Raw genomic sequence first — 13455 nt, 5'->3', positions numbered from 1 at the left:
CCGGCCGGCCCTGCCCGCCCCGCCGTGACCTGCTCTGCCCTGTCGGCTGTGCCGAACCCGCTCCCCGACGTCTGTCCCCCCCGCTGGTACCGTGGGGTGTTCCGGGGCCTTCTCCCCCCGGTGCCGTGGGGTCCCCTGGGGCCTCCGCTCTCCTTCTCCGGTACTGTGAGGCTCCTCCGGGCCTGTTTTCCCCCTCCCCTGTACCGTGTCCCCCCTCCCCAGCCCGGCTGTTCTCCTCTGGTACCGGGGACATCCTCCCCGGGGACATGTCCCCCCACTCCCCGGTACCGTGCCCCCCTCCGTGCCTTGCCATCCTCCTCCCGCACCCCGAGGGCCACCCTCCCCCGTACCGCGGTCCCCCCCCGGGGCCTGCCTTCCTCAGAGCCTCCTTGTCTGGCACCGTGTGCCCCTCCCCGGGCTGCTCCCCCTTCCCCGGGGCTGTGGGGCTCCCCCCGCGGCCTGTTCCCACCCCCCTCAGTGCCATGGGGTGCCCCTGTCCCCGTTCTGGGGCCGTGAGGACCCCCAGGGCCTGTTCCCCCTCTCTGGGCCTCACCCACCTTCTCGCCCTGCAGGTGGAGGATGCGCTTTCCTACCTAGACCAGGTGAAGATCCGCTTTGGCAGCGACCCCGCCACCTACAACGGCTTCTTGGAGATCATGAAAGAGTTCAAGAGCCAGAGGTAAAGCCCAGGTCCTTCGCCCCAGGGCTGCTCCAGGGAGTTCCTCAGCCTCTGCAGGGGTCTCTCTGCCTCTCGGGGGTCCCCCTGCCTTCACTCTGTCATTCCATCTCTGCAGACACACAACGCAGTCCACCCTGCTGGCCTGTTCCCTCCTAGTGCAGTCACTAGACACTGGAGGTGGAATGTCCACGTCCATCCCATCGTTTTCCAAAGGTGAAATCCACAGGAAAAGGCATATCCATTTTTACTTCCTGCTCTGAAACGCAGATCTTGAAAATAAGTGCAGATGCTTAGGTGCAGAGCCTCTCTGTGACCTGTCAGCCCTAGAGGTGATGTCTGCCTCACCCGTTTTGGGTAACCTGCACACTCATATCTCTTCTCTGGGGATAACGCTCCCAGTATGAGCCTGCACTGGTCATTCCCTCTGCTTGGGCTAATTTCTAGGGCTGAGGTTCCCAAACTTGCTTGTTGAAAACTGCATCTATATGAAGCCAGATGCGTCACATACCTCTGCAATTTTCTAGGCTTAACTTGTATTTCTGTTTTGGACACAAGTAACAAACCCTTCTCAATTTTAGCATTGACACACCTGGAGTAATCCGACGTGTTTCACAGCTGTTCCATGAGCATCCTGACCTCATTGTAGGATTCAATGCTTTCCTCCCTCTGGGCTACAGGATAGAAATTCCAAAGAACGGGAAGTTAAGTATACAGTCACCTTTGAATAGTCAGGTAGGTTACAGACTTTATATTCTCTAGATAAATTCTGTTACGTGTGTTGCCATACACACCTCTTGTACAGTTTAGGCTATGTAGATTTATGTATATTGCATGTTGCTAAAGATTTTACATGGATTTCAAAGTCTATGATAATGGGTATAGTGGGCTGGAGCCCCTCTCCTATGAGGACAGGCTGGGAGAGTTGGGGGGGTTCAGCCTGGAGAAGGCTCCGGGGAGACCTTAGAACCCCTTATAGTGCCTAAAGGGCCTCCAGGAGGGCTGGGGAGGGACTCTGGATCAGGGAGGGGAGCCATGGGATGAGAGGGGAATGGTTTTACACTGAAAGAGGGGAGATTTAGATTGGATATTAAGAAGAAATTTTTCACTCTGAGGGTGGTAAGGCCCTGGCCTCGGATGCCCCGAGAAGCTGTGGCTGCCCCATCCCTGGAGGTGTTCAAGGCCAGGTTGGACGGGGCTTGGAGCAACCTGGGCTGGGGGGAGGTGGCCCTGCCCAGGGCAGGGGGGGGGACTGGGGGAGCTTTAAGGTCCCTTCAAACCTAAACCATTCTGTAATAATATAAATTTAAATATTTCTTCTCAAACCAGTTGTTAGTTTAGCTTACACAAGAATGATATTCCTGCATGAAGTGCCATTTCAACTCCAAATACTTCAGTCAGATTTGAAAACTGAAATTGTAATTGGCTTGGCATATTTATATAGATTCTCAATACATGATGTGTGTAGTGACAAATTTCAGAAAGAGATCCTGGAAGAGACACGTTTCTAGTCTTCTGCTGAGAAACTGGGAAATGTGTTTAGGCAATAGGCAAAAAATACATGTCAGGTACTGCCGTGCAGTTGCCAATATCCTGCAATGAAGGACATCTGCTGTAATACAGATGGAAACATTGGCCTCTGCTTCTTTGTTGTTGTTGTGTGGTTGTGGAGGCTGAAACAGCTATTACCTGAATTCTACTGATGAACTTGTGCTTTAGTTAGTAGCAGTAAATGTTTTTCAGATCTCAGCTCCTTTAAATCTCTCTGTTACTGAGAAATTTAGCAGCTTTAAGAGCCTTACGTTTTAATATGTTTCTTAAAACTGACAGTTTTTCTGAAAACAGTGGTAACAGAAACTGTGGTGTGTGCTGTTTGGTACCCCACTCGCAAGTGTCGTGGATAGTGCAGTGACAGTCAAAAGCAGTAATGAGTCAGATGGCTCATAAGCCACATATGACCTACGGGATGTTTTTTAACTGGTGGTGTTAATAAACCAGCTAATAAAAATAGGCAGGGAAATTTATTGGCTAATTGAATCTTTTTTTCTTTCTTCTTCATATGGTAATCGTTTTTAGCTAAACAGCTTGAAGACCCTGATGCGAGATTCTTGTTGAACTTGCACTGGTTTCTGTACAAGTGACTGTCTTGTGTGTCTTACGCCACTAGGTGCCCTCAGAGCCTGTTCCCAGCGCTCTCCCTGGCAGCGGGCTGTTGATGCATTACTCCCAGGAGAATTCGCACAATCACAGTGACTGTTCCGAGGAGTTTAGGCAACAGCTTCCGTACAAAGAAGATAAATCCCAAATTCCTTTGGAGTCCGATTCTGTAGAGTTCAATAATGCTATCAGTTACGTGAATAAGATCAAAACGCGTTTCCTTGACCACCCAGAAATTTACAGATCCTTTTTAGAAATTCTACATACTTACCAGGTAAAAAGTCTTCCACGTAAGAGATTGTGGGTTTGCACAGCAGCTGTTTGAGTAGTTATTGTCAAATGAAATGTCTGCCTGTGGAACAGGGTTACACAGTTGCCAAGCACTAGCCTTTGGACAAGAATTGCCTCAGATATTCACGTGAAATGACAAAAGTGTGAAAACTGTAGAACTTTTCAGGGTCTGAGGTGTGAAGGGGTTGTATCTAGATCTGTCTTTACTAGTCCTTCATTGATTTAGTGATATTCTTTGTGAAAGGATGAGCTGTCAGGACGTTGGGCTATCTGATAGTTATTTCAGGTTTGTGTAGCATAAAGATTTTGGCCGAGTTGATGTGTTTTCTTATGTAGTGAGGTGTGTTTTCAACTCTTAACATCTGTGCCTATCTTTTCAGAAAGAACAGCTGAACACTAAAGGCCGACCCTTTCGGGGCATGTCAGAGGAAGAAGTGTTTACTGAAGTAGCAAACCTGTTCAGGGGGCAGGAGGATCTGCTTTCTGAGTTTGGACAGTTCCTCCCGGAGGCTAAAAGGTCTTTGGTATGTGTATGCTTACAGCAAGGCAGAATATTGAATACTCTCTGTTTGTATGTAGAATACATAAAGAAGCTTTAGAATGCAAAACATGATGGAAAAACATAAAGCCAGTAGATGGACTTTGCTCCCCTTCATTGGTTGGAATTTTGCAGAACAGGTGACTGAACTGCATGTTCTCTGTCCTGTTCTGATATATAGGGTACTTTATTTGCACCGATCGAGAAGAGAACATTGAAATCATTCTTTATTTACTTCAGTTCACAGGAAACGGACCATGTGAAGTGAACAGTGTCCAGAAAACTGAGCACGAGAAGAATCTGGAACACAGCAAAAAGCGATCCAGACCACTGCTGTTGCGTCCTGTTTCTGGCCCAGCAAAGGTATCTTCAGCAAGTAAAAACTTAGAATAACCTGATATTACTTACTGTGTTTTAGATAATTCCTTAGATAAAGTTGTAATGAGTAGCGTCTCTGAGGTACGTAGATGTTAGGTACAAGAAACAAAATTTCAAAGTTATTTTTAAAATAATTACTGTAGAAAAAGGGAATTTTTGAAGTACGCTTAAATGTGTGGGGTAACACGCTGAATACTAAATATTGAAACCTTCTGTACAAGTCTTGGCCCTGGAAAGGGACAATTCATTGCTTCTATGAAGAAATCTTTCTTTGGAATTCTTTCTCAAGTGTGGAATTCTTTCTCAAGTGATCTTTGTTTTATGTTTTCTTCTTCTTGGCTTAGTGGGGGACTTGATGCAGCAATGGTAGATCACTGTTGGGGAAATACCGAGTTTCAGCCTTTGCAGAGGGTTGTTATATGTCAGCAAAGTGGAATTTGATAGCATGTGACTCACAACGTTATAAGTATAACCGCTTGTTCTTTTAACAGAAGAAAATGAAACTGCGAGGTACCAAAGACCTGTCAGTAGCGACAGTGGGAAAATACGGAACACTGCAAGAGTTTTCCTTCTTTGACAAGGTCAGTATTTGGCCTGTTCTCACATTCTGTGGACTTATTTTCATCCGTTTACGTGGTTATTAATTGGTTGGTTTTCTATACAATCTGTGTGTCAGCACTTAGCAGTTGCCTGATTTTTCAAGTGGTAGAGAGAGACCAAGAAAAAAGAAAATAGATGGGTTTGGAAGGTGAATAGAAACTGATAACTGAGCTTCTCCTGAAGGCTTGTCTCTTACAGACCTGTTTTTCTCTATTTTTCAGTGATGTTTCCTCATGGTACCATCTGTAGTTACTACATTATTGTTTGAAAGTGGACATTTTTGTGCATACTCACTTTTTATGTTGCAGTGTAGACAGAGGTTTGTCACTGTGCCCGTGGCTCAGACTACTTAGAATACAAACACTAGATAAAAGCGATGTTCAAGTGCTCTGACCATTTCTCTCCAATCTGTGCTTTAGGTGCGTAGGGTGCTAAAGAGTCAGGAAGTCTACGAAAATTTTCTCCGTTGCATTGCTCTCTTCAACCAGGAGTTGGTCTCTGGCTCTGAGTTGCTCCAGCTAGTTACACCATTTTTAGGGTGAGTTACTGAGTATCTTCTCTGCTGTGTGGTACTTTTTAGGTCTTACTCTGTTACTTTTTGGTAGACATTGTGAACTTTGTTACTGGAGTTTTGGAGTTAACTTCAGAAATCTCTCTTATGTTGCATGCAAGAAATTGAAGGCTAATCCAAAAAGAGGAGTAATAAAATCTGAATCTTTTAACGTATCTACACAGCGTTGAAAGGGTATTTTTGGAGAGGATATTTTCCTCTGTCTGTGCACCCGGCTGAAAGCCTCACAAGCAGCAGACTACCTGATGTTATACTAAATCACTGGGGAGGATCTCATGAGTTCTAGAGGGTTGTTGCTGTTCACACTCCTTGTTCAAATCTCTCAAAATATAATACAGGTATAAACATGAAATCTCGGCACAGAGCTGAGAGAAGGGTAGATAGTTCTAGCTCTGATGGGAGCCTCTCGTCCTGTTTGGCTGCCAACAGAAAAGGAAGAATCACATGGCAAAGTGACTCCTCAGTCAGTTATGAGCAGTATTCCTGAAGTTGTGAAGGGAGATTCTTTTCCTGCCTTAAGTCAAAAAGAACATAAAGCACTTCAGAGAGAATGATAACGGAGGTGAAACGTTGGTGAAGGATTTCTCACTGCAGTGCTAAGTTTGTTTAGATTTTCTCCCTCACTTTTATGACACACATTAGCCACTCTAAAACCGTCAGAGTGAAATAACAAAATACGCTTATTTGTGTTTTTGAAGGAAATTCCCAGAACTCTTTGCACAGTTCAAGTCTTTTCTTGGTGTGAAAGAGCTTTCATTTGCTTCTCCGCTGAGCGACCGATCTGGGGATGGAATGAGTCGGGAAATTGATTATGCTTCCTGCAAACGCATAGGATCGAGTTACCGGGCGCTCCCAAAAACCTACCAGCAGCCAAAGTGCAGCGGAAGAACAGCCATTTGCAAGGAGGTACTTTGGGTTCAACCTATTCAATCCCTGAACACACGTCTCACTTCCGTAACCTGAAGTGGGGTAGTCACTGCTACCGCTTCTGCATGTGGATTCTTCTCTCTAATGCTGCTTAGCCAGTGTTGATCTCAAATCAGTTATTCATCCAATTTATTGAAATAAGAGTATCCACATGCATTTTACTCATTTTATCTAAGCTCATCTCAAATTGTGTCTTTCACTTCCATGTCATGTGTGCATACACAAAATTATTTCTATAGATGGGAAAGAATATTAAATAGCCTGAAATTAATTTTCTGTCAGTCGACCAACATGACCTTCAGAAACAGTTTTTCTCCTGAGAGCAGTGTGAGCCAGTGTGGGCACCATTCTCGCTGAGAGCGGACATCTGCAGCGTAGGTGCTCCCGCCTCTCACTGTTGTTGGCAAGTCTGTCTCCTTTACTTACAGTTGCTGATCCCTGCAGCGTGATCTCTGCTCTGTGAGGTGATAGTGAAGGTGCTTTCGAGCTTTCTGAGCAGGGCCCTGGCGCAATTCCACACAGACCTCTCTTCTGAGACCAGTCAGAGCAGTGACTTCTGAACTATATCTGAAACTTCCAATAGAAATGCAGGGAAGAACTGCAAAAATAAAACAGAGAGGTGTCACACCCCATGAGAACAGCTCTGGGCTCATAAGGCTCTGTCTCTGCACTGTTGCAGGTGTTAAATGATACCTGGGTTTCGTTTCCGTCCTGGTCTGAAGACTCCACTTTTGTCAGCTCCAAGAAGACTCCTTATGAGGAGCAGTTGCACCGCTGTGAAGATGAGCGGTTTGAGGTACCTCTGCTACTGAGCTTCCTCTCTGCCTGTCTGCTCCTCAGAAAGCAAAACTTCTAGCTGTGGGGATTTTGACTGAATTAATTGGTGGCCAAATACTGAAAGTTCTATTACTGTTTGTTGGTTTGAGCTAGAGTTTGGTGTTTTACACTCTCTTGGAGTCTAATGGTTCTTTCTAGGCATGAGTCTAGTTTTAAAAAGCATGTTACCTTTGAGAGAACGGGCAGAGGTGTATTTTCCAGTAAGAAACCTTGCTAATGCTTCTTAGCTCCACCCAGTGGGGCTGGAATGCATGCCACAAACCTGGCGCTGCTCGTCTCCATTTTCCTGCTGTGCCTGTTCTTACACTGTCTTTTATGAACTCTTGACAGTTGGATGTTGTCTTGGAGACCAATTTAGCCACAATACGTGTGCTGGAGAGCGTGCAGAAAAAACTGTCTCGACTGACTCAAGAGGATCAGGAGAAATTTCGGCTGGATGATTGCTTGGGAGGAACATCAGAAGTGATCCAGCGCAGGGCAATCTATCGCATCTATGGTGATAAAGCACCAGAGATCATTGAAAGTCTTAAGAAAAACCCAGTTACTGCAGTTCCTGTTGTTCTTAAGAGGTAATTCCCATTCTCGTGTGTTCACCTGGGATCTTTAAGAAACTGATAAAGAATTTTTAAAGCATTTTTAAACAACTGTTTCCTCTAGGTGTTGTTTTAAAGGTTAACTCATCGTCAGTGGTGATGCTTTTATTTATTTATTTATTGCTTCCAGGAATACCAAAGAGGTTTTGGTGCATCGCAGTTGGCTACATTAAAATGCTTTGTGTGTGTTTCTGTGGTTGTCTTTTTGAACTGAAGTAGATAATACATTTATGCAGATTAAAAGCAAAAGAGGAGGAATGGCGGGAGGCCCAGCAGGGCTTCAACAAAATTTGGCGGGAGCAGTATGAGAAAGCCTACTTGAAGTCCCTTGACCACCAGGCCGTCAACTTCAAACAAAATGACACCAAAGCTTTGCGCTCCAAGAGCTTGCTGAATGAAATTGAGAGTGTCTATGATGAGGTGCGTATGCTAGCAAACAATCCATCCTGTCCCTCCTTCATTTATAATACTCCCTAGATGTTTACGTAGCTCCTGGGACCTTGTAGAAGTGGTAGTGCTCTGAAGAGTTCTCAGTCAAAAATGACCATCCTAAGTGTAGCGTTAATACTGGCTTATTTCTTCTGGCAGGAATGGCTCTTGAGCATGGATTGGAAGGATCTTTATCTATTTGTCTCTTGATTACAGCATCAGGAGCAGCATTCAGAGGGGAGAAGTTCATCCACAAATGAGCCTCATCTTATCTTTATCTATGAAGATAAGCAGATCTTGGAAGATGCAGCGTCTCTTATCAGCTATTACGTGAAAAGGCAGCCTACTATCCAAAAGGAGGATCAAGCAACCATTCGGCAGATAGTGCATCACTTCATACCTGAGCTGTTTTTCTCTCAGCCCCCTGAGCACAGTATTTCTGAAGAATCAACAGATGAAGACAGAGAAAACCACCAGGGGCAGAACCTGGATACTCCTGACCTACGGAAAAAACATGTGCCTGGGCCTCCAAGCAGTCCTTTGGAGGCAAAAGCAACCTTCTGTGATGTTACAGCTGCTGAGCCCCACAACACTCTGGATGATGTTTACAGTCTATTCTTCGTTAATAATAATTGGTATTTCTTCCTCCGCCTTCACCAGACTCTGTGCTCTAGGCTCCTAAAGATTTATCGTCAAGCTCAGAAGCAGCTTCTAGAATATCGGACTGAAAAAGAGAGAGAGAAACTCCTTTGTGAGGGAAGAAAAGAAAAAACCAATGATCCAGCCATGGAACTAAGACTGAAGCAACCAAGTAAGAATAATCCGGGACGTAGTCCGTTCTTCATGCACTGGTTGCTCGTGCTCGATTGTATGTATCTGAGTAACCGAGACCAGCAGGCGGGTCTGTAAGGAGTGTAGAGGTGCAAACCTCCGCTATATTTGTGATTTGTGGGTACAGCTAATTTAACAGGATAGTTAGTTTGTAATGTGACTTCTGGGGGCTCTTATACATAGTTCATAGACACTTCACGCAAGCCCACTGTTGTCAGGTGTTCTGAATTGTCTCGTATTAGTCTCTTACTTTGATTTAAAAGGAAATAGTTGACTGTGCAAGGTAGTCATGGAAGTGCACGAGATACAACTGTTACAGCCCATCAGCAGTCCTTGCAGAGAACTGTCTGTCTCTAAGCATGTTGTTGGTACTGAACGTCATGTTTCTTGAGCGGTGCTGTCCCTTGTATCTCTTAACTTCACTCTGCCCCTTGCACGCAGCAAGTGACTGCGCTTTTCTCCTACCCAGGTGAGGTGGAGCTGGAGGAGTACTACCCCGCGTTTCTGGATATGGTGAGGAGTCTTCTGGATGGGAATATTGACCCAACGCAGTACGAGGACACTCTGAGGGAGATGTTCACTATCCATGCCTATATTGGCTTTACTATGGACAAACTGGTGCAGAATATTGTCCGCCAGGTAACTAATTTGATAGCTGTGCTGTGTGTTTGGGGGGCTGGACATCTCTCTTCTGTGGACAGATAGGTTTCTCACAGTACCCTGTAGTGCAAGGACTCACTGAACTTAAAGCAAATTCATAGAAAACACATATATGTAGGGGAAACGCTCTAACAAGAAGGTTAGTGAGATAGTTCAGCTTCAGTACAGGGTCCGTCTGGAGGGATTTACCCTTTCTCCTAGCCTTTGCCAACATTTCTTAAGTTTCAGTCTTTTCAAAATTCTGCCATTCCCAAAATACATCTGAGGAAAAAAAAAAAATCCAGTCCTTTTTACTCAAATCTGTCTTCTAATTTTAGTTTTGTTACAATTAAGGCACGTCAGCCCCTCACTCTTCTCTGTTCCTTTTATTGCAAAGTAATGCAAAAGAGAATGAAATGTGTGAAGTCGCTGCAGTTAAAGCTTTGGTACTTCATCTGGGGTGTGATGCCAGGCTGAGTTTTGTGCTCCTTTCGTAACACTAGAGTTAACTCTTGGCCCAGACTTGCTGACCGAATTCCCCCTTTTTTAATGGAAGCTTCACCATCTAGTGAGCGACGACATCTGCTTGAAGGTTGTTGAGCTCTACTTGAACGAAAGGAAGCGAGGTGCTGCTGGAGGTAACTTATCCTCCAGGTGTGTCCGGGCAGCAAAGGAGACCAGCTATCAGTGGAAGGCTGAGCGTTGCATGGCGGATGAGAACTGTTTCAAGGTAAGAACTTGCTGCCAGGGAACTTCATAAAGTGACTGTGGCACTTTGCCTGGGAGAAATGGGCTTGGAAGCTTCGAGGCCACAATGGTGAGGGAGCAATGTGGAGAGAAGGTACCGAAAGCAGAGCATAGACAAGAAAGTGACATACTGTCTCGCTGAAAAGCTCTGCTGCTTACTTCTCTCCTAGCTCATATTTATTGTCCAAATGACTTGTGAATATACAGCGTTTTATTGTCAACCCACGTGGCCCATATCTTGTGTCTGTAACTTTATTACAGGTAATGTTTCTTCAGCGGAAGGGACAGGTGATCATGACCATTGAACTTCTGGATACGGAAGAAACCCAGACAGAAGATCCTGTGGAGGTCCAGGTAATATCACAGTGACCACGGAGTCTGCTGTACCGCAGACAAAGCAGATGTCTAAGAATGCTTTCCCACTTTCTTGTTCCAAACTGTGAGACTTGACCAGGAGGAGAAGTTTTACCTGGGAGGTGGGAAGATTACACGTGGGGCTGTGGTCATTGACAGAAATGCCTATGTTAGCAAAAGAGTTTCAAGGTAAATCAGCTCAGGGTCGAGTGAGATACCAGCAGCTTCATAAACAGCAGCTTGGAATAAACTAGTTCATTGCAGTGGTGTTTGTCTTGATGAGAGTGAAAGCTGACTTGAAATTGGTCTGTCTTGTGTAGCACCTGGCTAACTACATGGAGCAGTATGTTGGGGTAGAAGGAGCTCCGAACAACCAGAATGATGGCTTCTTACTGAAACCGGTCTTTCTGCAAAGGTGAGCGCGCTCCCTCTCCTGAGTCACACCCGCAGCAGCTGGGACTGCATATGAGGCAGTGTTTTTGGGTGATGTGCCACGTAAGCAGCTCTAGGGAAATGCCCTCATCTTTGAGGTCCAAAGGGTCTGCTGTAGTCCAGTGCGCTGCATAAAAATGCTGAAGAAAAAATTTATGACCACTGCATTGAGGTTTGTTTGTGAAACTGTTCAGAATGAAGTGGGACTGTCTAAGCAGTCCCTTCTGGGAGGAATTTGAGGTCTAATTTGTTTTCATTTCACTAAATACTTGTTGGAGTGTATGCAGGAAGCTCCTGGAGAAAGTCTGAACGCTAAATGGGGAAATACAGATTTCACACTGGTGCTGTCAGCTCTGCTAGCTTAAGAGAAGGGATAACCAAGTGTGACACATGCTTCCTAATCCTCCTTTTGTCCTAGGAACCTAAAAAAGTTTCGCAAGTGGCAATGTAAGCAAGTGAGAGCTCTGCGTAGCGAAGTGAAGAGCTCCTGGAAGAGGCTGATAGGGGTGGAAAGTGCCTGCAACGTGGACTGCCGGTTCAAGCTCAACACCCACAAAATGATGTTCATCATGAACTCGGAGGATTACATGTACCGGCGGGGAGCGCTCTGCCGAGCCAAGCAGGTGCATCTCCTATTACTCTCTCTGCAGCTCAGGCAGTAGCAGAGGTTGAGGATGTGAGCCAAAGACAGGTACCGATAAGAAGTCTTGTGGCTGAATTCCTGCAAACTACACCCAGAAGTTGCTACTCTGTGTTGGATGAAACATGGAGGAGAGCTGGTAAATGCTCTGTACTTTGGTTTAGTTTAGCAGCCTTTTCTTTACCATGCAAATTTTAAGGGGGATGGCAAACATTAAGAAATAGATCTTTAAATGCAGGTATGCGGTTTCCTATTTTACTGTTCGCGTTGTGTTGTAAAGTGTGCACATCTGGGACATACAAAGAGGTGAGGGTTTGTGCTTCTCCCCCAGATACCTCTCGGTGATCTTTCCTGTCCTGCTTTCAGGTACAGCCAATGGTGCTGCTAAAGCACCACCAGCAGTTCGAAGAGTGGCACAACAGGTGGCTAGAAGAGAACGTGACCATGGAGGCAGTTGATGTAGTTCAAGACTGGCTAATGGGAGACGAAGACGAGGAGATGGTGCCCTGTAAAACAACTTGTGAGACGGTGAATGTCCATGGGGTCCCAGTGAACAGATACAGAGTGCAGTACAGTCGCCGTCCAGCTTCACCGTGAGCAGAGACTTCTTCCTGGGACCAAGACAAGTAGGAGCGTTGCTGGTGAAACACATTTACTCTGAGAATAGTGGTGGGAATGCAATGTATGTATTAATGATATTTATCCAAACAGCATTTTACTTTGGATTATGATGTATTTTCCATATGGCATAGACTTGTCTCCTTGCAGTGTAATCCTCCAGCCGTCATGAAGAGACTCTTAAAAGCTTTATGGGAAGAGGGCTCTCGGCACTGCCGCACACTTTTTAGTAGTTTCCGTGCTTTTGGCCACTGCTGACCAGCCCCTACTGGAAGGCTGAGTGAGGGGGCAGGCTCTGGGCGAGCTACTGCTAGTGGCTTTGGTGGAGAGATGGAGCTGGGCTGGTGTTTGAGCAGATGCTGGCAGCTGCTTCCACTTTGAAGGGTTTAATGTTGCCTATCTTCCTGAATTTATGCCGTCTTGGAGCCTGCAGAACTCTTCAATGTAACCTCCGAGTGCCAGAGGGGCTGAGAGCACCTGGCACAGATTGCTAGCCCCGCTATGGGCTGCTTCGTTATCTATGTATACTAATAAGGCAATGAATGCAGTATTTGTTACTGGTGCTCTGCTGAGAAAAATGCCAAAACTGAGACAAGGGTGAGCAGCGTACTAAACGCTCTAACTCTCACTCATCGACTAAGTATTTTGGAGCATGAACTAAGGGGAAGAAACTCTGTGAGCTGCAGTGCTGGGCAAGAGAGCAATTTGCGGTGCAAGACAGCCCGGGCCCATCAGCCGCCCCTCTGCAGACGCGCGCTGCATCCCGTGGTGTTGCTTTGGGAAATTACGACCTGCTGCAGACTCTGCCTTCTCAGACCTGGAGCTGCTTGGAGCGTGTGCCTGGGGAGGAGTATCCATTGCGAGGTCTGGCCTCTTTGTTTTGTTTGTTTTGGTTTGGTTTTTTAATTTTTTGTATTTTGCATGTTGATCAGCAGCCTCTGGGGACTGCGTTCTCAGGCGCTTCGCTTTCCTTCTGCATGCCCGGACTGCGTGGTTCTGCTGGGTTGTACCACTTCAATAACATCAGTAGATGGAGCTCTTGCAGCACAGTGTTTGCACTGGAGCTGAGGTTTGTCCGGACGCTTTGCTGTTTCTGCTGGGTCAGCACAGATGCTGTATTTGCAGTGAAACATGGAAATCGGTAATGGGCAGTGTTAGATCCAGCCACAACCAGCGTAGACGCGCTGTTCTGATGAA

General features: G+C 45.9%; 1 protein-coding gene across 1 annotated transcript; it reads left to right on the top strand.

Annotated features, from left to right (window-relative positions):
- The first annotated feature begins 266 nt into the window (after positions 1-266).
- SIN3B (SIN3 transcription regulator family member B) lies at positions 267-12382 on the top strand. The gene is made up of 18 exons (XM_009895196.1): positions 267-679; positions 1258-1411; positions 2844-3107; positions 3505-3648; positions 3903-4025; positions 4532-4621; positions 5060-5178; positions 5910-6117; positions 6818-6934; positions 7306-7544; positions 7805-7988; positions 8214-8808; positions 9298-9467; positions 10024-10197; positions 10476-10568; positions 10889-10983; positions 11419-11623; positions 12007-12382. The coding sequence occupies exons 1-18, from the start codon at positions 267-269 to the stop codon at positions 12235-12237; spliced, it is 3618 nt and encodes a 1205-aa protein (XP_009893498.1). The 3' UTR covers positions 12238-12382.
- The last annotated feature ends 1073 nt before the right edge of the window (positions 12383-13455 follow it).

Source organism: Charadrius vociferus, unplaced genomic scaffold (assembly GCF_000708025.1).
Source record: "Charadrius vociferus isolate BGI_N301 unplaced genomic scaffold, ASM70802v2 scaffold291, whole genome shotgun sequence".
NCBI classification, from domain to species: Eukaryota; Metazoa; Chordata; class Aves; order Charadriiformes; family Charadriidae; genus Charadrius; species Charadrius vociferus.
This window is presented reverse-complemented; position numbering and strand designations above follow the sequence as displayed.